Source organism: Gambusia affinis, linkage group LG08, assembly GCF_019740435.1.
Source record: "Gambusia affinis linkage group LG08, SWU_Gaff_1.0, whole genome shotgun sequence".
Classification (NCBI taxonomy): domain Eukaryota; kingdom Metazoa; phylum Chordata; class Actinopteri; order Cyprinodontiformes; family Poeciliidae; genus Gambusia; species Gambusia affinis.
Genome location: NC_057875.1, coordinates 13,767,516 through 13,790,925, shown reverse-complemented (window position 1 = coordinate 13,790,925; position 23,410 = coordinate 13,767,516). Strand labels below are relative to the sequence as shown.

At 37.5% G+C, this 23,410-nt stretch overlaps 2 protein-coding genes, 1 long non-coding RNA gene and 1 other non-coding gene across 5 annotated transcripts in view; 2 read left to right on the top strand and 2 right to left on the bottom strand.

The window, feature by feature from the left end:
* Positions 1-1,448: 1,448 nt before the first annotated feature.
* fbxo31 (F-box protein 31) lies at positions 1,449-12,765 on the bottom strand. 2 transcript variants are annotated; one of them, XM_044124991.1, is made up of 10 exons: positions 12,222-12,765; positions 8,735-8,806; positions 8,296-8,382; positions 6,284-6,360; positions 5,955-6,122; positions 5,733-5,807; positions 4,881-4,990; positions 4,629-4,782; positions 4,052-4,416; positions 1,449-3,144 (listed from the first exon to the last, which is right to left on the bottom strand). In XM_044124991.1, the coding sequence occupies exons 1-10, from the start codon at positions 12,640-12,642 to the stop codon at positions 2,922-2,924; spliced, it is 1,752 nt and encodes a 583-aa protein (XP_043980926.1). In that variant the 5' UTR covers positions 12,643-12,765; the 3' UTR covers positions 1,449-2,921. The 2 variants fall into 2 exon arrangements, with proteins under 2 accessions (XP_043980926.1, XP_043980927.1); XM_044124992.1 differs by lacking the exon at positions 8,296-8,382.
* A 130-nt stretch (positions 12,766-12,895) lies between these two features.
* On the top strand, positions 12,896-15,586 carry LOC122835716. The gene is made up of 3 exons (XR_006371347.1): positions 12,896-13,267; positions 13,386-13,476; positions 13,622-15,586. It is a non-coding gene; the product is annotated as an uncharacterized LOC122835716 (long non-coding RNA).
* Positions 15,587-17,122: 1,536 nt separating this feature from the next.
* trnar-acg lies at positions 17,123-17,195 on the bottom strand. The gene has a single exon. It is a non-coding gene; the product is annotated as a tRNA-Arg (tRNA).
* Positions 17,196-18,055: 860 nt separating this feature from the next.
* LOC122835714 (BTG3 associated nuclear protein) overlaps positions 18,056-23,410 on the top strand; it is a 40,183-nt gene continuing 34,828 nt past the window's right edge. The window contains exons 1-5 of the mRNA XM_044124990.1: positions 18,056-18,213; positions 20,714-20,792; positions 20,943-21,049; positions 21,156-21,355; positions 21,460-21,549. Coding sequence (XP_043980925.1) covers positions 20,723-20,792; positions 20,943-21,049; positions 21,156-21,355; positions 21,460-21,549 — 467 coding nt within the window. The 5' untranslated portion in view covers positions 18,056-18,213; positions 20,714-20,722. The remainder of the gene's footprint in view (positions 18,214-20,713; positions 20,793-20,942; positions 21,050-21,155; positions 21,356-21,459; positions 21,550-23,410) is intronic.

Below are 23,410 nucleotides of genomic sequence, written 5' to 3'. Positions count from 1 at the left end.
ATTGATTGGTCTGCCTCAATCATTTCATTGAGATTTAAACCTACAACACACACTGTAATGTTGTAATACCTTGTTTGGCTCTTCCTGTCTGTGCAGCAGCCAAAGTTCGAAGTATAACGAAGCCAATAAAAAGAATCAATAGAAAATAGGGTTGGAAAAAAAATATTTCTTGCTGCAGTTTGTCTAAGGTTTAGTTCAGAGCTTTGAGGTTATGTCCTATCTTGGATATCTTCATTCTGTTCTTCTGAGGAACATAAGCCACACAAAAATTATGCCATTTTAAAAGTAAATGTTATGTACTTATTTATATTTTTATACTTGATAATACCTGCACCGAAGTCCTTTCAAGGCAAACAAAATAGAGCAAAAAAATAAAGTGTTGAAACTATGAAATACTTTAAAGACAATGGCAGCCCAATAACAGAATCAAGTTATCAATTTTCACTACAGTCAAATGCAAACTGAAGAGAAATGGGTATTTAAGAGCTCCGTAAAATTACTGATTTTGTGAACAGGCCTCATGAGGAGACATGGGTTGTCCTAGACTATAGAGGTTGGTGTTATTGTCCAAATGCATAATTGTTGCTGCTTTTTAATTTGGATCTGGAAACCTCAAGGAATAATTTCTTGTTTGACCTCAGAGTTTATTTAGGAGCTTAGACATGTAAAAGGTCCTGGAGATGGAACGCTGTCAGATCAAGAAGAGCCCAATACTAACGATATGTAATTGCTTGAAATTCTTCCTCTATTTATTTCAGCTTTCTGAGTAATTCTGTTGATGAGGTATTAAACCTCATACATATTCCCTCATTTTATATATTAAGAATGTTGATTTAATTTCCAATAACCCCCAAACAATCTTGGTGGATGACATGAACTCAGCCAAGTTCTCCTGGAGGTCTCTTCCTGTCAAACGGGAGATTTCCTCTCCTCTGTCTCTATATTCATCCTCTTTAGGGATTGCTGTAAAGTCAAAGACAGAATGTAATTTACTGGATTTCCTTAGGTAGAAACATTTGAAACTGTTTTGAATAATTAATTGAGCATACTATACTCTTTGTTAACCAGGATCAATTGTAATGTATGATTTAATTGAAAGGATTTTGTAAATTGTCTTGAGATATTTGTTGTGATTTGGTGCTGTAAAAATAAACTCAAGTGAAATTCCCCTGTTTGTTGTTATTGTCTGAATATGACAAAGCAACATTATTTAACTTGGGAATAAAACGCTGTAATGTCCTGATTGGTTCATAAAATCCTGACAGCACCAGAGGTCCAAACCAGAGTAAGATATTCGAGTTATCTTAGTCTGATATGAACATTTGGTTGATCTGAAATATTCAGGTGTGAAAAAAAATCTGTAGGGAGGCAAATACTTTGTTGCAGCACTTCAACTTTTTAGCAAACACCACTATGGAAACGCGAAGCACACGTACACACACAAAAGATATGAGAAACAGATTTTAATTTTTATTTTTATTACTGAGTGCTTAAGCTGAAAAGCTCCCTGAAGTCTGTGAGCAGTTCAAAAGGTCAAACCTAAAACTTCCAATGAAACCAAGCATATGGTATTATTACAAAGCAACACTTTTCAAAGGCAAATCACTCGTTTAGCTGGATTTATAGATCAGAGAATTTCACTAAAAAGTTAACATGAAGTTAATAAAATGTGACATATCAAGGATGCTTCAGCAGACACCTGTTTTGCAGATGTTAGCAAAACTGCAGTCTGGTTAAAAAAAAATAAAAGTGCTGGCCACTGGTCTTCATGATTTACTGACCTGCCCAGAAAAGTGCACTTGGAGTAGGAAAGCTACTGGGCAACACTATCAGATGGCCGTAATGAGACACAGAGAGTTACTTTGAGCTTCGAGTTGCACTTTGAGCCGTTGGTCTTATCAGCGAGTTAGAAATTATTATAGAGGGAACTGGCGATAAAAGGTTTGCAGCTAATAAAGCCAGGCAAAACACTGTCAGCCATGAAAACACATTTTAAAGATGGAGACATTTTTACAGAAGCAAAAACAGCATATTTGGATACTTCAATTTAAACTACTGTATAGATTACCTATTGCATCACAATACATTTTTTCCAGCTTTTATAATAGGCTAATATGTTTGGTGGGGTCACATTAAATGTTGTGTTGCCTATAAAAATGATTCAAAGACCAATTAATCAATAAAAGTTAGCTAATGCAGGTTTGATCAAATGGAAGATAGAGAACATTTGCCAATTGTAAAAATAATTCCTTGCATTTTTCTGCTAAACATACTGAATGCAACTGTATATTCTGTTTTTAGGCTTAAAATCAAGAGAAGGACCTGAGATGTAATTTCTTAATTTACCTACTGGAAAAAAACAAAAAAAAACAAAAAAACAAGGCATGCTGCTTTACACAAACCAAACATGTTTAGATAGTGGTTATGGATGCAGTGCTGATTAGATCTAAATAAACGCAGCATGCACTTGAACATGTTCGGCACTGAAGCTGGTATAATACTATGATATAACGGAATACACTGAACACCTTTATCTGCTTCAAGCACTATTGGGTACAGACATGGTTCTGGAATCACAGGCACATACAGTTTGATCCTCAACGGGTGATGTAAGTGGTACCATTGCTCTCCTTTGTCTGCAGGGAATAAATAAAGTTTTATGTGACCCGTTATCATGCTGCACTAAAATTGGATTAAGGTCATACCAGGCTGAGGTGATAAACAGTGACATGAGAGGCCCTTCAGAGTGCATATGTCAGGGAAATATAAGTGTGTTAGGTCAGGGTGAGACACAAGCAGGTAGAGTAGCACAGTAAAACCCAAACTCAACCATTAAGAGTTAGGGTAATGATACTGGGATGTTGTCTTTCTCAGCGGAGGTGATTCATGTGTAAGGGTTATTTTGCTAAACGCTCGATGCATCAGGATGTCCAAGACTGCATGTTGCGCAACATAGCCTCAAAGCGCTCCATGCTCGGTGCGTGGGCATGGGGCAGGTGGTCCGTCAGCCGACTGTACAGGCTGAAAGATTTCAACTCCAGCCAGATGAAACCAAAACGGTCCTTGTCGAACAGCACGAAGAGCCCCGGCGTGCGCTCTGGACTCGTGAAGCCGTGTCCAGCAATCAGACCTGTTCCATAGAAGCTGAAACATAAACAGAACTCATCAACATTCTGAGGGATACAGATTGCTGGAAACAAAGAAACTAATCAAAATAACTAAAGGAGCAGAACGTAATTTTTATAAGAAAATGTTTATTTTTTTTTAACGTATTATCATAATGTCATGACAGTATAGTACTGGACAAATAATCTGTGAAAAAGAATAAATAACTAAAGCTCTTCTGCCTTCTATGATCCTGCTGTCATCTACAGAGTAAGGAGGAGGGGGTTAGCGCTGTCAATCACCCTCATACAGTTCACACCCTCCCATTCTGCTACGCTACAGCGGTTCACCACAACAGAGCAGGCTATGAATGCTCTGGCTAACCAGCATTCCCACCGATGTGGGTACATTTTTTTCCTGTAATGGTAAGTCGTGTCACTGCCATTAACAGTGTGTACATAAGGGTGAGACAGTGCAAAGACACTCTGATGCTGTTTTTTTTTTTTTTTTCTTGTTGCCTGGAATTGGCAAAAACAAATGATCCCGGGCAAAAGAGGTGAAGAAGCTCGATCTTTTCATGGGTGATCTGTCTCGCATCACACTGTCATTACAGTTTTAGCAAATATACTTAAAAAAATTGCAAAAGTTGCATACTAAACCCAGCCCTAGTAGCCTTCTGAATGAATGAAGCAGAGAAGCTATCAGACTTAAAAACACTCCTACTTTATAAACACAACGTTATACAACTGTGCATCATGTAAAAGGCTGTCAGACTCCTGCAGCAAACATCCACAAACAGTAGCCCTACACATCCAAGTGTGCAGCTGTAAAATCTTCCTTACTCCTCCTACTACTACATAAAAACCTTCTGGAATATCCTATCCATTAGAGACGTAAGGTTGAGGACTAAGAACGTGGATTTGGGGTTTATTATTTGAGTCCTCACCATTTCCTGCAGGTGCGAGGGTACACCTCATTGCGAGCCATGACCCCTAAAGGCAAAACAAAGGGCTGAGCCTCAGGAGAAGAGCTACTACCGCTGGGGCCAGACTGGCATGCGTCTCCACAGGCACCGTGGTCGACCTCCGTTGCTTCAGCAGCAGCATCATCTGCTTCCTCCTCTGCATGTCCGACACAAGCAGAGGTGTCGCTGGCTGGCTGTTCCACCTCCCTTTGTACTTTTTCATGTATTCCCAATATAATCCGTGACAGCACATCTATGTTGCGCTGTTGGTCCAATTCTGGGAGGTCTACAGGCTGACTCAGGTCAACATCCAGTGTGAGTTGCCCTGCAGGAACGTTTGGGTCTCCCTGAAAGAAATAAGAGAACAATTTTATTTGTAATTAAGGACATTGGTTCCACGAAGAGGCAGTTTCCAGATACACAATGAGAAAAATAAAACATGATTTTTAAAAAACATTGGTAAGAAAGCATAGCTGAGGTGTATAAACAAGAACTTTTTCATTTATGTCCAAGGACTTGCCCTTTTTATCCCTCTGACAGTGATTATGGACAAACCTACAGTGAGCTTAGTGGCTCTTGCAGACATCTCATGGAAACTGAGCATGACAATCTCCAAGCCATGACTTCCATATGTGCCTTTGAATAAGCCTGGCTGCAGCAGATCTGAAGGCATCAAAGGAGGCAGGTAGATCCGCCTGTATGTCAAGCAGTTGCTGCAAAAAAAAGGAGAAAAAAACAAGACAAAAGCCACCAAGCTGCTACTGAAGCCTCATAGAGACAGAATAAATGCGTGCAAAATAAATTTTCATACTCATATTGACTGGTGTAAATGAACTTCATCAGAATGAGCTCCTGCATGTGTTCATGGAAGATCTCTTCCAGTGTGCGACCCCATTCTTCCTCCAACCAAGTCCTAAATTCCTGCATGAACACATGTTCATATGATAAAGAACTCTGAATTTCATAAGATTCAACAAAGTACAGAAAAAAACCATATTAATACCAGGTGAACGTTACCACATTTGTCAGAGTGCAGCCACGCTACCATGTTTTTGTTGGGATTTTTATGGGATAGATCAACAGAATTGAGCACATAACTGGAATTTGAGAGAATAATGGTTCAAAGTATTAAAAATACTTTCAGGAAAAATCTGCAGAGTGGAATACATTTTTATCCAATTTCCTTTATTGGAAAATCCCTGCATAAAATCCAGAGCAGCAAAATCTCTTAAAGCTGTCCTTTGAAGTATGTCTGAGTACATTAGACTCTGGTGTTTTGGTTAGATGAAAACAAAACTTACATTCAAAATGCTATGTGTGGAAGAAACCAAACCTTTCACATCACTGAATACAAAAACCTAAAAGACGTTCACCAAAACCACTTGCAATTATAATGTATCGACTCAATTGGGTAGAATTTGAATGCAAAAAAAAAAGAAAAAGAAAAAAAGAATCCCTGTCCCGACCTAATTTATAATTATTTTCTACTTTGTGTTGGTCTATCACAGAAAATCAAAATGCATTAAAGTTTGTGGTTTGTAATTTACAATATGTGCGATATGTGAAAAAGCTTAACAAATGCGGAAATATGTTTCTAAAGGCACAGTTGATCAAAATATAAAACAAATTATTAACAGGATCTAGTAGAGCCAGTTAGACGTACCTCCTGTCTGCCTCCTGGCATGCGGTGATGATCGGTCTGGTTACATTTTGTGGAAAATTCATCTTTCTTTACCGTCTAAAATAACAGAATATGGAATCTATTAATAAATGATCAACTTGTTTTAAGCAGTTATCTTGAAATAAGGAGTATTTTGCATGTAAATACAATATCCTGCATATTCAATAGAGTTTATTTTAAGGGCTTTTTCCTGAAGGCCCTCACCTGTATGTCTCCCTTATGGGGACCTTTGTGTCCATACATACACTCCACAGTGGCTTTTTTGCTTTCCAGCAAGTGAATGCGGAAAAGCGGTCGCCTTCTCATTGGATCTTCCACCCGGGGATCATGAGGAGGCAGATACATCCAACCAATAATGAATAACCCATCCACCTAGGTGAAATATGGCTTTATTTAATCACCCTAATCAAACAAATAGTTTTGCCAGAACACTGAAAGCTAATAAAGTCTCAAATAGTCAATTCATCTTCATGCAAACAAATCAAAAAAACAATTAACTATAATCAGAGTCAAACAGTAACAGAAATACTAACCACGACGTTGAGTAATCCACCATAAGGTCCGATGTCAGGCTGCCAAAGCCCTAGAATGTGCCTATATGGGTGAAGCACTGCAAAAGAAGAGCACAACAACAGAACACTGTAATCAGTTTCAGCAGGGCTGCACTCATAATCACCTGAGAGTTAATGCTGTATGGTTAAAGGTGGTAAAAGCGAAGTTAAAACCACTCACTGTATCACGTTGTTCAATAAGAACTGAAAAAAAGTTAAGGTCAATTTATTGCCAGAGACATTTGCGTTCACTTTTCATGGTCAAAATCACATTCACTTTGGGATTTTAATTATGCGTTTGCACAGATTTTTATGAAAGCCCATTTTCATGTGAAAATGTCATAATTACAAGAATAAAGGTCAGAATTACAAGTTCTAAGTGTACTGACTAGACAATTTGAAAATACAACTTTTAAAACTTTCAATACTCACTTTTAATCTCAAAACTATAACTTTAAAACCCACGACTGACTTTTATTCTTGGATTGTGACCTTGAAATGTGTAATTATGACATTTAAACTCACAATTACGACTTTTATTCTCATACTTATTACTTTAGAACATGTAATTATGATTTTAAAACTCATAATTACAACTTCCTGTTGGGTTTTTTTCCCTTTCATAGCAGTAATGGGCTTCCATAGATTTTACTGGCTGCGATGAATGAATTCTAAAAATCAAAAATTGCATCCACAATTGCTGACTTTCTCTCGGTGTCAAAAGTATACATGCATATTTCACTTCAAGGAAAACAATATGGCAGATGGTACCTCACTCAGCTTCTTGTATAATTGTGGCTGGATTTTTGATCACTCTTGTTTACACAATAGGCCAAGTTTATTAAAACTGTTCTATGCTTCTAGAAACGGATCTGATTTTTAAAAAATGTCATTAAGCAAGCTGACCTGAGGTAAAGTTAGAGAATTTGAAAGAAGTCTTCAGTCTTCATTATTCTGTCTGTTTTATACAACACAACAGTCCCACCGCAAAATGCTGTCACCACCAGGCTTGAGGGTCAGTACAGTAATCTTGAGTTTAAAACGTTTTTATAGTTAGTAAAGTCAAACAGCTCACTCTTTATATTGTATGATCATAAATGTTCCCTCTAGAAGGCATTAAGAATGTTTTGTGAGCAAACGCAAACCTGAGTGAAGCTTGAAGGTGCTGATTTTGGAGCATTTTGTGTTAACCCATTTACTCCACGTTGATGTGAAACTTGCCTCACCCTGGACAGTGAAACAAATGTTTCAGGAGTTTCAAGATACTCGCAGGCTCATTTCCTGGACTAAATGCACCAAGTCAAGAAAATGAACCGAGGCTAAGTCATTGTAACCTATTTTCTTTTAGTCAAATCAGGTGGTTGGAACTTGGACACAATTAGGTGTGCCAACAGGACAGATATTCCAAAAGCACATCGAAACTGGATTTGGAATAAACATAAAGAGACTGGAAAGCCAGGTGTGTGCCAGCTCCACTAAGACTGGCAAAAAGAGCGGCTAAACACTGAGCAATTATGTCAGAAGCTTGTTGAAGGCTGCAAAAGGTGTGAAGTCCATCTGCAACTTAAGGGATATTTAAACCAGATAATTGTGTGTACGTATGTCGGAGCCTGCATGCATGCATAATTTTGGCCATGTGTGGATTAGAGAAAAGCCAAAATAAATCCCACTTCATACACATTTTGGTGTTTATTGAAGTTTTTTTAGGTGTTACATTGCAACATAGAAATTTTTTTTTGGAAATAAATCATTAAGAGCCCAAGATCAATGAGTAAGCTTCAGACCAGAACTCTATGTTCTAGACAGTTGAGTTTTAAAACAGCACATGTGGCACACCAACTTAGCCGCCTTCTCTTTTCGCAGCAAGCAGGCAGTTCAGTAAACGACAAATGAACTATTATCACAGGAAGTACGGCTTCAATTGCTTTGCTTCAAAGTCGTGTCATGATGAAGACCCACACACACAATCCGTCATGATGCAGCAACCCACATACAGTGTGTGTACACGTCTTTATAGTCCATGTGCTCGTAGTCAGGTAAGAGCTTCATAAAGCGCCCAGACTTCACCCGCGGGATGACACCTGCACAGGCACAACACAGGTATGTGTAGAACAGCAACAGAACCAAAGTGAGTTCAGTCCAGAATTAGACTACTGAGGGGAAAACTGCTCATTTTAGGAGCAAACAAGTGATGTTAAAAGAAAAAAAAAAAAAACAATAAAAAACGGCAAATATGCTTATAAATCCTACCAGTACGCAAATGAGGAACAGACTGAGGGAGAAAAACAAGACTTTATGAAAAAGGCTTTCTCCTTGTATTCTGTCTGAACAGTTACTGTACATAAGGAGAAGGAAAGAGATGCTTGAGAAGACATAAAATAGTGACGGATTTAGTGCTTCAGTAAGTTTCAATGGGAAAGCTGTGAAACTGACGTTTAACGTAGAGATCTTGGCCAGATACTCCAGTCGCTTCCATCTTCCTCAGGTCTTCCCTCATGCCGAACTCTGAAACAAAAACAGTATATTATATTTAGTGTTACAAAAAGTAAACTTTTTGTCAAAATTAACATAAAACATGGACACTAACATACAGTCTTATTTTCAAGAGCTGCGTTTACAGATCTGCATGTAATTTGTGAATAGAATAGTGTTGCTAACAAATCTAAATAATGTCAGGATAATGTTCTAACTATAAAATGTGCTAAGCTGTACAGAGTATTTGTAGGGCAGCCAAAGACCTTCTGAGGTTACAAATCAGGAGACAGTCAGGAAAATGTCCAACTCTCTGTCAGCTCAATGACAAACAAATTATTATTTTCATTTGTAATCATTTGTATGAATTATTGGCCATGAGCCGTAAAATGCACCATCAGATATTTTAATTTAAAAAAATATAAAGGAAAAAGTTTTTCTGCTTTCAAATTTTATTTAAAAAAATATATATATTTTCTGACATATTTGTTAAAATTATCATTATGTCATGACAATATCATACAAGACAAATAAAATGTGAAAAAAAACCCAAGCTCCTCTACCTTTTCCCAGTGCTCCCAGTACACACTGCAGAAATAGACCACTCAGTCAGAAACAACCAGTCAGTGCCAGAAGGAGGGTTCTAATGCCATCAATCACTCTTGTGTACATGCTACTCACCTGCCACCAATGCTAATTCTAGTTAGCATAGCACAGCGAATAACCAGTTTTCTTGAAACGGTAAGTTGTTTCTCTGACATTAGCTCATTGAGCGGCGTGTACAGGAGCATGACTTACAAGACCTTCTTCCTGACTCTGATTGGTTGTTTTTAACCAGCACTGGTGCATTTTTGCAGACCACAAAAGTAGCAGTGTGAGGATGTAAATTTGCTTGATTTTTTTCATAGCTGACATGGTGACAGTTTAAACAAATATGGAAAAGACATATTTTTGTAAAAGTTATATTCTGCAGCTTTAATTAAAAAAACCCCCCAAAAAACAAAACATTATTTTTTGGCTTTTCTATGATAGTACAAAAGCAAAAGTGGGGGTATTTCACTCTTTTTGCCACTATAGGTGCCATATGATCTTCAGGTTTTTATCCTTCAACTGAAGATGAAAAAAAAAAATAAGGAAGCCAACCAAGACAGTTGTCTTCAAAGTTTGATGTGCAAATTCCAGTTTTGACCAATTTGTTTGAGCATAAAATTTTTTTAAAACTCAAAAGGTACTCCATTGTCAAACTTTGGAGTTTTTAAATGATGCAACTAAAAGTAAAGTTCCCTTAGACTAAAGTAGCCTATTACCATTACACAACAAAAAGCTGCCAGTGTTCAAAAATATAACTGCATACTTCAACAATTTAGACATGACAAAGCAAACATAAAAACCGGTGTAACTTTATTAATTGATTTCATTAGAGGTGCACCGATAAATTGGCCCCGATTTCCTTAATTTTGGGAGATTGGTGATCCAATACTAACATATGAAGCCAATCTTACTCACCGATCTTATCTACCTTGGCAAATGTCAAAAAAATCAACCTCTGTCCTTTTTTTCTCTGCGGTGAGAGAGGTTTGATTGGCAGGTCATGTCTGCCAGTTTGCAGTTAACAATCGTCTTTTCACTGTGGCCAACTCAGTGACTTTCTTGCTATACTTAGCAACATCTCAGACAAAAAAACCCCCAAAACTGCAACAGCCACATAGGAATCAGCAGGTCAGGCTTTTGAAAGATTGGTAATTGGCGATCAGCCAGAAAACTGCACCACTAGGTTTCTTTTTACTTGATTGCTACTCTCAATTCCCGAGAGAAGACTAACAACCTCACATGGAGACCGTGAATCCTGCTTGTTGTGGAATAATATTTCTGCTATGCTTTGGGCAGCTTGCCTCTAAATGCTGGTGCTTTAATACCCCCCACTGCATTGCAAGTAAAGTGCAATTTTATTTTTAGTAATTTTCTGGAATAGTCCCCCTGGCAAAAAGACTAATCATGCATCTATAAAGTTACACAAGGTTGAAGAATGAATAGTCTTTTGATAAAGACTTTCATAACATGAGGGATGGGTCTGTGCATGTTTTTGGTTATTGGATGCTCTCTTTAGAACCCACCACAAAAAAATCTGAAATAATTAGATTTTCCTTTTAGAATGTAAAATTTTAAGTTAAATACAGGTCATTCTTGTGGTCAAAACAGATGAGCAAAAAGTTAAATATGGACATTTCGTCCTTTACGTAATATTTTAAACGTTTATTTAAATTATTTAAAACATATCAATGTCTTACAAATAAAAAAAATGGCACTGCAAAAAATGAATTTTTTTGTATATTCTGCAGTCATTCCATAATGTCACTGTCCATAAGTGGTAGGGTGAAGGTTATCAAAACAAGGTATGTTTTTCAAAAATTATCCTTGTCCAAGATCATAAAAATTTTTGATGTTCGTGTTCATTTTAGATGCTCTTGTTCATCTGTGCTTTTAGCGGAAAAAAAAAAGTGGTGCAACACACTCAAGGTTACACAAGAAACCGAGTCAAAATAGCAGAGTAAAATGTTGGTGGAATAAGGTGCTTTAAGAAGGGAAATTAAATGAACAGACTTGGACTGTGGCTGTAGGAGGCACGTCTTCTCCTGTGCACATAAAAGGTGTTGTGCAACATGTTTACTTATGCACAAAACAAATATAAAAATAAGATTATGGTGATTGCTTTTCTTTTTGTAAAAATGAGGGCGTGAAACATTTTAAAATCACATTGTAAGAATAGTGTGAACCTACCTTAGCGATTTCATTTATTTTTTTTATTTTATTATGAAAATGGAAAATAAATGAAAAGTTGATCAGTTAAGTTTGAGCACCACTTGTTTTTCAATCACTTGTTCCTAAAAAAGAACACAACACTGCCCGCTGTTAGATTCAGCAATCTGGAAATCAGAACATTTAATTTGGGTAATTTTACTGTGTTTAATTTAACAATATTTTAATTTTACAAGAAAGGCAACGGCACTTAACTCTTAATCTGTGTTACTTTAAAGTCCACATATAGATTTTAAAGTCAATATCTTTCCTACAAATTGTTCACGCATCACCGATTAACATTACATCAACAGCTTTTCAATGTGTTTATTGTTAGTGTCTGTGGCATGTGGTTCCTAAGCAAACAGTCTTAAGTTATTACGTGTATGCTAAAAACGATCAGACCTGCATCAGCGGTCTTATCAACTGCAGAGAATAGCTGGCAGGTGCCAGTAAAGCAGCAGACTATTATGACAGTCTAAATAATAATGTTGTCACTGTACGCTACTTGACATTCTGGTTTTTTTTTTTCCATGGCAGCATATTTTTGTGGCAAGCTGTAGCTGACTGGATTCATAAAGAAATATTCAGTCATTGAATGTTTCAGTGGACTGTGTTGGCAGTTTTCAGGTCTGATCATTATCATCATTACCTTCCGCGCACCGTCTTCTCCATATGGTTTCCGTGTTGAGAATTTGTCTGAATTTTTTGCATACCAGTGCGACATTTGGCAACACTGTTCCAGGAAGCAAAGAGAATATTTCCACTAAGAGCTCCGGGGGTAATTCCATTAATGACTCTGGGTGAGGAGGTCCAGTGTTTGAGCCTCCTCTGTTGGCGTTATGACCGCTTCCATATTCACAAGCGTCACTTGGCTCTGCAGTGGCTGCGGCCGCGGCGACGCGCCCGGGGCCTCCACAGCTACCTGCGTCGCTTCTCCGCTGGCCTACGATCCTCTCCTCTTCTTCCTCGTCCATGTCAGAATCGCTCCCTTGGTCCTGCTGGTCGTTCCTCTGTCGTCTCCGGCACCTTCGGGACTGTCCGACTCCGCAAAGCCTGGCACAAACAGCCATCCGTAGTCAACAAACGGCTAAAATTACATCACTACAAAACATCTATCAACTGCAGTCATATCCTTCTGTCCTCGCGAGCATAGGCAGAGACATGAGCTGACGTCACGCTGCTCGCTTGAGGATCAAATTATGGCAAGGCATTTTATCATATAATAGTTACGTCGACTCTTCAAAACAAATGAATTCCAGTGCCTTCCAGAAGTATTCATATCCATAAAAAACCTTTTTAGAGATTTCCTCTATCCAACCACGAAATCAAATGTATTTTATTAGAATTTCATTTTAGAAACATTAGCCTGTAAAAACTTCACAAGGGATAAATAAGTACATATCACTGAATAGCTAATTTCTTTATGATGTTTGTGGATGTTAAAAAGTCTCAATTACAGGTAAAAAAAAAAAACATCTGCCTAAATACAATAACCCCACAGCAATAACTCAACAAACCATGGGGGAAAAAAACTACAACATCACAAAGATTCACTACACTGGTACAAACGTGTTGAATTATTCTTTCCAGAGGTGTCAAAAGTACTCACAAAAGGCCTTCATCGCTCCCCTGCTGATGGATGACCTTAATGAACCTACCATTAGGCTCAGCAGTCTTCCTGAAGAAATATTGCAGGTATTTTGCTGTTATTTAAGTGATATTTTACAAGTATGAGGTTTTGAAAAGGGACAATTTCATTCTGAGTTGTTAAAGGGTTTAACCTTAAATGTGCACCCATACTGTTGTCCTTCAGGATCCTCTGTGTTGGATGACCTCAGTGACCCTATAATAGGACTCAGCAGGTTTTTCTGGAGGAAACCCTGGAAGTGTTCCCAGGCAAGCAGGTAAGGTAGCCGCTTCTTGATTCAGTTCTCCATTTTGACTTGAAACGTTCTAAGCAGTTTTCCTCAAGGAATGTTGCAGGCATTTAAGCAATATTTACCAGCATAAATTTTCAAAAGGGTATGACCTCCATCCTGTTTCCTTCAGGAATCATCTTGTTTTCACCTCTGATTTCACCCTTCATCGACCCCCATCGACAGTCAGAAAAGCCCTGCATCCCCTTCCCAACCACTGACGGAAAAGGCTTTCATTGCCCCCCCAACCTTCCTCAAACATTTAAAATAATATTTTCTCTCATTCTGCCAAAACCTGGATGGTATTTGGTTTGATGTTTGGTCTCAACTTACCCTTTTTATTTTTGAAGGACAGTTTTGTTTGGAGACTGTAATTCATTTCATGTGTTGTGCTTGTTTACTTTAGATAACTAAAATGTCTTCCAGTTCCAGTGTTAAATGTTTGTTAGAATTCAGTATTTATTTATCTTTGAGAATGTGTTCAGTGTGTTCTTGCATTATGGTATTACCATGATTATTATGGCATTGATTAAGAAAATCCTTAGAATAGTTTAGGCTATCCTGATCTTTCTCCTTAGTCATACTGCTGTAGGTTTAGGTTACTGGACGACAAATCGATCACTTTTTCTCAATTTTCGTTTCTACTACATTATTTATTTTAACTGTAAACATTTTGTTTTCTCAGTTATTTTTCTCTTCATAGAACCTACACCTGGTCTGGTGTTCTGATTGACTGTGGTTCCTCAGTTTCACACACTGTTACTTCTGAATTAAGATGCCTGTTGATGCACATCTGACTTTTGGTAACTTGACATTTTTTAACCCAAACACACAGCGGGCTCTGATGGGTGACCCCAGCAGTGCTACCACCAGGCTCAGCAGGTGTTTTGGAGAAAACCTTGGAAGTCTTCCTGGGTGACTCTTCTTTATCCAGTTCTCCATTTTGACTTGGAACCTTCTTAGCAATCTTCCTCGAGAAATGCTGCAGGTATTTTGCTGTTATTTAAGTGATATTTACATGTGTGAGTTTTTGAAAATTTGTAGTTTCATTTTGAGACGTTACAGGGTTTGACTTGAAACCTGCACTCGTCCTGTTGTCATCGCCCTCCCATTCTGTTGTCACTGTCCACCCGTCTTGTTGTCGTCGCCCTTGCTTGATAATTTGTAAATGTAGAGGAGCTGGTTCACCTTTGACCTCTAGAAACTTTTATTAATATCTTTAAAATGATTCACTAACAAATTATTGCTGTACAAACATTTGACACAAATTTTGTAATTTTGTTCACTCAGGATTCAGAAGCAGGTTGGAACAGAAATGTCTTCAATAAATTATCCAGTCTCTGATTATTAATTATGCCCACTAACGAGCTCAGAGTTTTAACAATGAACAATTTATGGTTTCAGAAGAGATTCCCTAATGCTTCGTTAACCGATCACAGGATGTGGCTCATAGTGGGCAGGGGTTTGGGATCATAGTGGGTGAGGTGGGGGCAGACAAGACCAAAAACGGCGACCTGAGAGTCTTTCTTTGGTCTTAGTGAAAATAGAAACTGTTTGGAAGACTAGAGGATAGAGCAGGTGGTTAATTAGGGAAAGTTGTGGGTTCAAAACCCTCTAGAGGCCTTTAGAGAGGAGTTGCCTTGGTTTGGTACTCTGGTTTTCTCCTGCAGAGAGTATGTAAATGTTTCCCCAGATTTGGTTTGGCCACAATTTAAGAGCCAGTGAAACGCTAAATACTGGCGGCTGATTGGCAGTGGTGCTCTGAGGCCTCAGCTGTTGCGTCTGTATCAGCCACAGCCGAATGGATCGGGTTGGCCTCGGAAGCCTAAGCAGCTCTCCCAGAACCTCCTGTCTGATCTGAGCCATGCCGGCACTCTCAGAGCATTTAATTATCAGAAATCTGGAATAAGATGCTGCCTGTTAAGAAAAGGTTACCTCCCTCTGCTGAGAGAGAAATAAAACCTTATTGCTTAGAGAGACACGTCTCTGGTCTCTGTGGAGTCAGGCGCTGCACCTTTAAAGCAGAGCAGAAACATCTGAGTGAGTTTTTATCTTCAGGCAGATGATGAAGAGGAGCTGAAAATCTTTACCTCATCTGGAAACGTCTGAGAAACGTTTCCAGATGAGGAAAGTGAAAGGCTGAAACTGTGTTCAGCCTTTCACTTTTCAGGTCTTTAAACTGCAGCTTGTTTTCTCTGTTATTTGTGAGAAGACCAAGGGGGAATGGGAAAACAAGGAGGCAGTTTGATCTTTGCCCAGTTTTCTTTAGGCAGAAATTGAAGGTGGAAAAAAACAAATAATAACCACAAAGTTTATCATTAAAAACATTCAGATAAATTCCTGAAATAGAAACAGGAGGAAACAATTTAATTCAGTTTATTTCTTTTGCGCTAATGTAATATATAATAATGTATATGTAACAAATATCACTTTACAAAAAATGGCATTTTAATTCAATCACACTCCAATTGATTATAGTCATTATCAAATGGATAATGACTTAGAAACTTTTTAAACTTAGAGAATTTTAATCATTCTCTCAGTAGGGGGTGACAGTTAAGAGGAAAATCTCCCCATTTAACAGGAAGAAAACACGTAATATGTTTCAATTATTTTTGTAAGGTGTATTAATTATAAGTTCATTAGAAAAACATCCTAAACCGTTTTTTTAAGACAATTTTGTTCACAGACTTAATAATTCCTTTTATTTTGTAGTTTCTTTTGATTTGTTTTAGATATTTTAAATATCCAGTGTTCAATGTTAATTAGAATTTAAAGTTTGAAGATGTGTTCTTGCATTATTATGCTATTGCTATTATATTAATTGTAAATGGTATTAAAACAATATAATTGGTTATCGCAATAACGTTTGGCGCAATTTATCATCCAGCAAAACTTGTTGTGAAAGCCATCAACATAACAAATTTTTCTGGAGGCTACATTGTTCCAAAGGTCTCGGTCATAAAGATTTTGGAACAAATGTATAGTCAAATGATGTCAGTGGGGACAGCCATTAACCTGAGCATTTTCTTCCAAACCCAAACTCAAACTCCGTTTGAGTTTGGGAATCCATCCATCCATCCATCTTCTGTTAACCCTTGTCCCTAATGGGGTCAGGAGGGTTGCTGGTGCCCATCTCCAGCTACGTTCTGGGTGAAAGGCGGGGTACACCCTGGACAGGTCGCTAGTCTGTCGCAGGGCAATAATTAGACTGTGTGATAGTCAAATCAAAGATCAATAAGTGAAGGCAATTATTCTTGATTTTACGCGTATAAATTCCATAGGTAGCTAGTTTTATGGAAGCATGGAAACATGTATGCTACTGTTTATTGATAGTCAGACTGCCCTAGGGCTGCTGTAGCTACAGTCCAGTATCTTGCCATCATTAGTGAGTGAATGTACCCTTTGAGATTTCAATTGATATATAAAGGGGAGTATAAATAAAACTGATTTTTAAAATAGTTTAAAAGTTGTTTGGTTGGTGATTGTAGGACCTTCTAGGTCTTACCTTTCACCACCTCGTCACCTTAACATCTCCACACGAATCCGACTTTCGTCTGTGAAAGCTGCCAAACGTAATGTACAAAACCTAACACCGAAAAAAAAAAAATTGTACAAAAAAAAAAAAAAATCTCGAGCCAGCCAGGAGTCGAACCTAGAATCTTCTGATCCGTAGTCAGACGCGTTATCCATTGCGCCACTGGCCCGGAACGGACAAGATAATGACTGTTTGTTTCGAAAGATGACGTGTTCATACACGTCTTCTATATTAGTAATTATTTCCCGTGCATTATCGGCGAAAATGCAACAAACCGAGACTTGTAAATGCAACTGATATTGCTAATTCAACTTAAAATTGCAAGTCCTACGTTCTGGGTCAAACACACCGACCTTTATCGTCAGCTGTAATTTCGTTTTCCCCAGTGCTTGTTCTAGCAGCACATGGAAAATTTGTGCATTTGCAAATTCGTCCATTTGTTTCATGCATTGCCATTTTGTTCATTTCTACTTCAAGTTCTAATCAGTAAACAAAGATTTTTATTCCCACTAAATTAAGTCATAGCGTGCTAACTAATTGCGGTGTAGGTAACAAATTTAATTATGAAGATAGTCATTAAAAAGCTCCATTCTCAATTTCATTTAGTTTTATCTGAGACCTGTTATATTATGCCCACAGCACACAATGCCATGTTGACAAGGCAGAGAATGACCCCTAATCAAAACTACCTCCTGCTGGTTCTGAAAGTCAAATAAGATTTTGTTACAGTGTACTATAAACAGAATACTGAAAAGTACACTAAATATATATTCTCGTTTAGAACGACTGCCACCACATAGCTTAGTAAAGGCTAAGGCTTTATTTTCTTATTTAGCATCTTGAAGAAAATTCTACCTGGAATTATAGATTGATTTTTGAAAAGCATAAGCAAACATCTTATGTGGTAACATAAATAAAATAAAGGCATGCAGTTGATTTTTGATGACATTATTAATTAATCAACATTCTAAACAGCATTAAATAGTCTTTACAGCTACAATTAGATGGTCGCTAACCTTCCTCTGGATCAAGCGGCTCTGATTGCATAGTGCGGCCCCTGCAGACTCCTGCAGACTACTGAGCAGAGTGAAGGAGCAGCCAGGTAGAGGCACAGGCTCCATCTCTCGCGAGGAACGACGCCGTTATCGGAATCTCCACAAACAACACGAGAATTCGTCATTCACACGGTAATATAACCCAATCTTACACGGTGCATGTCGCCGTGTGAAAGCTAGGGTCGAAGATGCAGAGTTAAAATGTCATTTGTTTGCTGTTTTTAACTTTCTTTGGTTCTTGCGTTACAGTCCAGCGGCCTTTAGGCCCCATAGCATCCTAACTACTAAGCTAGCCTAAATAGCCTTTGGTTTCACTCCTTAGCTTTGCTGTTAGCAAGGCGGCTCACAATTGTGGCGGTTCTGCTAACATTAGCCACTAGCTACTGGTGTAGTTTTGGCTTTGATAGGGAATGCATATATTGGAACATTGGCAAATTTATCATCGTTATAACATTAGCAATACACGAGTAGTACATGTTTATTTTTCGCCCATACTCCTGTTGGTTGAAGAGTACCCGCGCACTCTGTTAGCCCCAAATCTTAACTCCGGAGATCAATTTTAAAAGACACATTTTAAATAAAGGCTTTGTCAAAAGACCTGATTCTGTTTACTGATAGCAAGAGCTGAATTTGTTGGTTATACAATGCAAGGCAGGTCCAGTCCGGACAGTTGACAAAAATAACACAATAATACGCAAAGTCCAGCACGATTACTAATTTCAATGTGCTCATATGTGTTAATTTTTTGTTATTCGAACATGATAGCAAGAAAATCATACCTTTAAAATATACTTAATACCTTTTATAATTCCACAATTAAGACATAAGTTTTTTTTTCATGCATAAATAATGAAAGTGGTGATTTTTTTTGCAGGGGGTTTCTGTAAAGTTTTACATATTTACAATATAATATGCTTGTACTTTTTATGCTCAATGTTTACATTCTGTGGTATAAGTTTTATTATTTAATTCAATAAATCCCCCCATCTATATATATATATATATATATATATATATATAATTTTTTTTAAAAAAAGAATAAGCTGCAGCATGGGCCTTTCTGCTGTTTTCAGAACTCACTAATGTAGCTAACTGCAAGTTAGATATGGATCCAGAAACATAATTTATCAGGGACCCAATATTTTGGCAAACTGCTGGATATGCTGCATTCCATTTGTAGGTATCAAGCCACTCATCAACCACAACATCATGACCACTGTCATTTTGTCAAGTTCTGAAAGTAATTTGTTTATATATATATAGTTTGTTAGTTATAGTAACTGCTTTCTGTAGAGGTATACTCAGGAATTGGGTTTCACAACCCTTATCAACATCTTGAAGAAATGTTTGTCATTTGATTCATGGTTTTTTCTCTTATAAAACATTGCCAAATATCTGCAAGCTGTAACCATCTATCTTTGCCAAGTACGTTGAACCACACTATGTCTGCGCACAGACACGGCAACACAGCTGTGTTATGGATTTTTGTAAAAAAGTCAAATAAATTAGGACTTAGATTTTTGTTTAATGCAAAAGATGTGTGTTGAATTATTCAGGCACGTGTTGAATGAAGCCAGAGCTTCTCTGAAACAACTGAAAACTGCTTTGAATTACATCATATACAGATATGTCGTATGTATGTATCATGATATGTTCTCTTTTTGCCTGGATCATTTACACGAGTAAATCAAACAAATTCCTTTTTAGTTTTTACTATTCATCTAAATTAATTCCAGAGTTTATATCTGATATAGTATTCTTATTTTAAAAACGTTTTTGAAATAACAGTCCTCTATTACAGACCAACAATAGTCACACATGTGGTGTCCGCTCCACAATCACTCCACACGCTGCCCCAAACATTGTCAATATGTTTTAAGTGCTTTCAAAAAAGTTAATTACAACTTCATTGCCCCTCATACCACTTAAGTGTTGCCTTGACACAGCCAAAAACTTTAGTGCATTTTTATAGAATTTCTTTGATAGATCAGCACAAAGTAGAGCATGATTTTGACGTGGAAGGGAAATAATTCATAGTTTGTTAAAGTTTATAAATAAAATGAAAAGTGTGATGTGTGATTGCTTCTTTACATGATGCCACTGTTCACTGATGTTCTAAATCAAACCTCTGTTGACTTTAATCATTACTATTATTTATAGAATAAATTCACATAAAATCTATTTACTGACATTATCACTTCTGGAGATAATTAGACTGTATTTGGGAGTATTAAAGTAAAGAACTGAATCCCAATGCTTGCCACACTTTTCAGACCTTTATTCATTAAAACTTTTCAAGTGTCAATTTCATGCTCCACTTTATCCATTACACAAATTCCCCCAAAATACATTGAAATTTCTGATTACAAAGTAATAAAATATCAAAAGATTAAAAGATTTGAATACTTTTGTAAGGTAATGCTTTTAGAGATGTTCAGGTGTGATCAGATTGCCAAGGATGGTTGTCAGAGTAAGGTCAGAATATGGCTGATGTAAGATGGTGTTGGAAATGGGTGAAAGTCTTTGAAACGGAGGTCCGGTTAAAGCCTAGATGTAAAAACACGTTTGTCTTAAAGTTAAAACTGTGCAACAACATACTGATGATAAATATTTTCTCATTGTCTTATTTCAGCTCTGAACAATGTCTGGACAAGTGCTGGATGAAATAGTACAAATAACAGTAGAGGAGTTTAACCAGGATGGCCGTAGTGGTAAGGATACAGTGTAGAGACACATCTCTTCTGCAATTATTGATCGGTGACTTACTCAGCGCTTTCTTTTCTCTTTTCAATGTGATAAAACTAGGGTTTTGGCACTAGCTGAAATGTTTTGGCAATTTCTCTGTATTTGATCTATTGCAGATTTGCTGGACAGTAATGAAGACGGTGAAGAAAGGCCACAGAAGAAAAAGAGGAAACTAAGCAGCAGTCAGGACAACAACAATAATCAAGAACTATCTTTTATTAAGGTACTAATAAATCATCAGTCATGGTTCTTATAACATCTAGACTTTTTTTAAATTTTCCAGTTGGATTGATTAAATGTATGAATTTCTTCACCGTTTCTATACCCAGAATCTTCTGGTTTCATTCACTGAGTCAATTAGCCAGCGCTTGGAAGGAATTGAGTCAAAGCTACAGTCCTTAGACGCAACATGCAAAGTCCTTGTCCGCAAACTTGACAGCATGGCTCCCTGTGCAAAGAGCCCCGTACAAGTTCCTATGGTTGCAGGTTCTCCTCAGGGTGCCACTCAAACTTGGAACAAAGTTCGATGGTAAACGCCCAAGTGTTTTTTATTTCTCTTTTTTTTTTATTTTATTTTTGTGCTTTAATCTTGTAATTTGCTATATGCATGTCTGTTTCAATCTTCTTTTTCAGCGTTGTCCCCCAAACAAATGTGATTGTTAGCAGAGAACACACAAAGGGATTAAACCAGGAAGACACACCTCTTGAAAATCTGCTCAGCAAGTAAGCAGCTTGGGTTTATATTTATCTACACTGAAAAAATTTAACTTAGGGGGTTATCACATTAACAAAAGAATATCATGTACTTTTAACTAAATAATTTCATGTTTCAAACAAAAACATGGTACAATCATGTTGGATAAACAAGAAATTCAACAACTTCACATTTATGAAATTTAATCATGTTGAGATAACATGATTCATTATAGTCGGACTGATCTTGTGCTGAAGAAAATGAGTGAGATCACGGGATATCACGCGAGTTCACGCAAGATTATGGGAAATCATGGGATATCACACATGAGACGCCACGCGAGACAATCGTTTTTTTGTCTCAACTTGAATAACATGTATTCAAGTTGAGATAACGTGATTCAATTTAGTCAGATTCATTTCCCTCCGAAGAGGGTCTAGCGAGATCAGGGGATCATGAAAGATTATGGAAGATCACACGACATAACTGTTTTGCGCCTGAGAAGACTTCAAAGCGGTTTTAGTTACACATTAAACAATAAATATTTGTTTTTCTCTGCAGGGCACTATTGGCATTTAAGAACTGCACTGCTACAGTGCATTTAAGAACTGTCAAAAAAGTCTTTGACTTTTAAAAAAAAATTGTCTTTGAATTAACGTAATTAAATCATGGAAATGCTTTCTTTCAGCATGAAGCATGTTTGTTGAGCTAACTTAATTTTCATGAGTTGGATCAACTTAATAAGTAGTGTGAAAGTATCACTGTAACATAAGTTGGTTTCTCGGGCGTGCTGTGGTGGCGCAGGGGTTTAGCACACTGCACGTTTGTTAGTCCTCGCTGGTTCGACTCCCGGTCCCGGCGACCTTTACCGCATGTCCTCACCCTGTCTGCCTACTGTCTCAAAAAAATACGAGCCATTAGCGCCGCAAAAACTCTTCGGAGAAAAAAAAAAAGGAAAAAAAAAAGTTGGTTTCAACTAAATTGCCATTAATCTTAGTCAAGTAAATTATTTGGTCCAAAGCGTTGCAAATTAGTTGGGCTGGCTCTTTTAAATTACATTGGGTCCTACTATAGTAAATGAGTTGAATCAACCTACAGGACAATTATTCCAAACAAACATAAAAACTGGAGAAATTAACTTTATAAGTCTGGAAAGACCCTTAAAGTCTAGTTGAAATTCCATGGCTTTGCTTAAAGCCAATACTGTCCCAGAAAACCAATGTGTTATAATAAACTCTACCAATTCTGCAAAGAAGGGAGATTCATATCTATCCATGGATATGCCAGAAGTCTAAGACTGGCTACAACACCACTACAAATATTAGTGAGATTATATATATTTGAGAGAATATGTAGAGTATGGACTGTGGATTAGAGGGAGTTCACAATGAATTTAGTGTTAAGTGTTAAGTTTGGTTGTTTCCAACATTAAAGTCACTTCAAAAATGTTTTTTACTAGGGGTGCCCCGATTAATTGGCGCCAATTTCCTCAGTCTTGGGAGATTGGTGACTTGTTGATACCTACATGTGACGCCGATCTTGCTCCCCAATCTTGTCCACTGCCCTTTATTTCTTTGCTATGTGAGAGGTTTGATTGACAGACCGGCCCACCAGGTCATGTCTGCAAGTTTGCAGTAAACAATTGTCCCCCCTTTCTTGCTATATTTAGCAACATTTCAGACAAAAAAAATGGTGTCGGCCAAAATCTGAGTTGGTAGGTCAGGCTTTTTAAGGATTGGTAATCAGTGATCTGCAAGAAAACTGCAATCGGTGCACCCCTAGTTTTTACAAGCCCTAAATTAAAACAACAGTCATCCTCTTGCCCAGTATATTTAGCCTGTTACAACTGGGATGTATCAACATATCAAATATCTTATTTTGGTTTTGCAG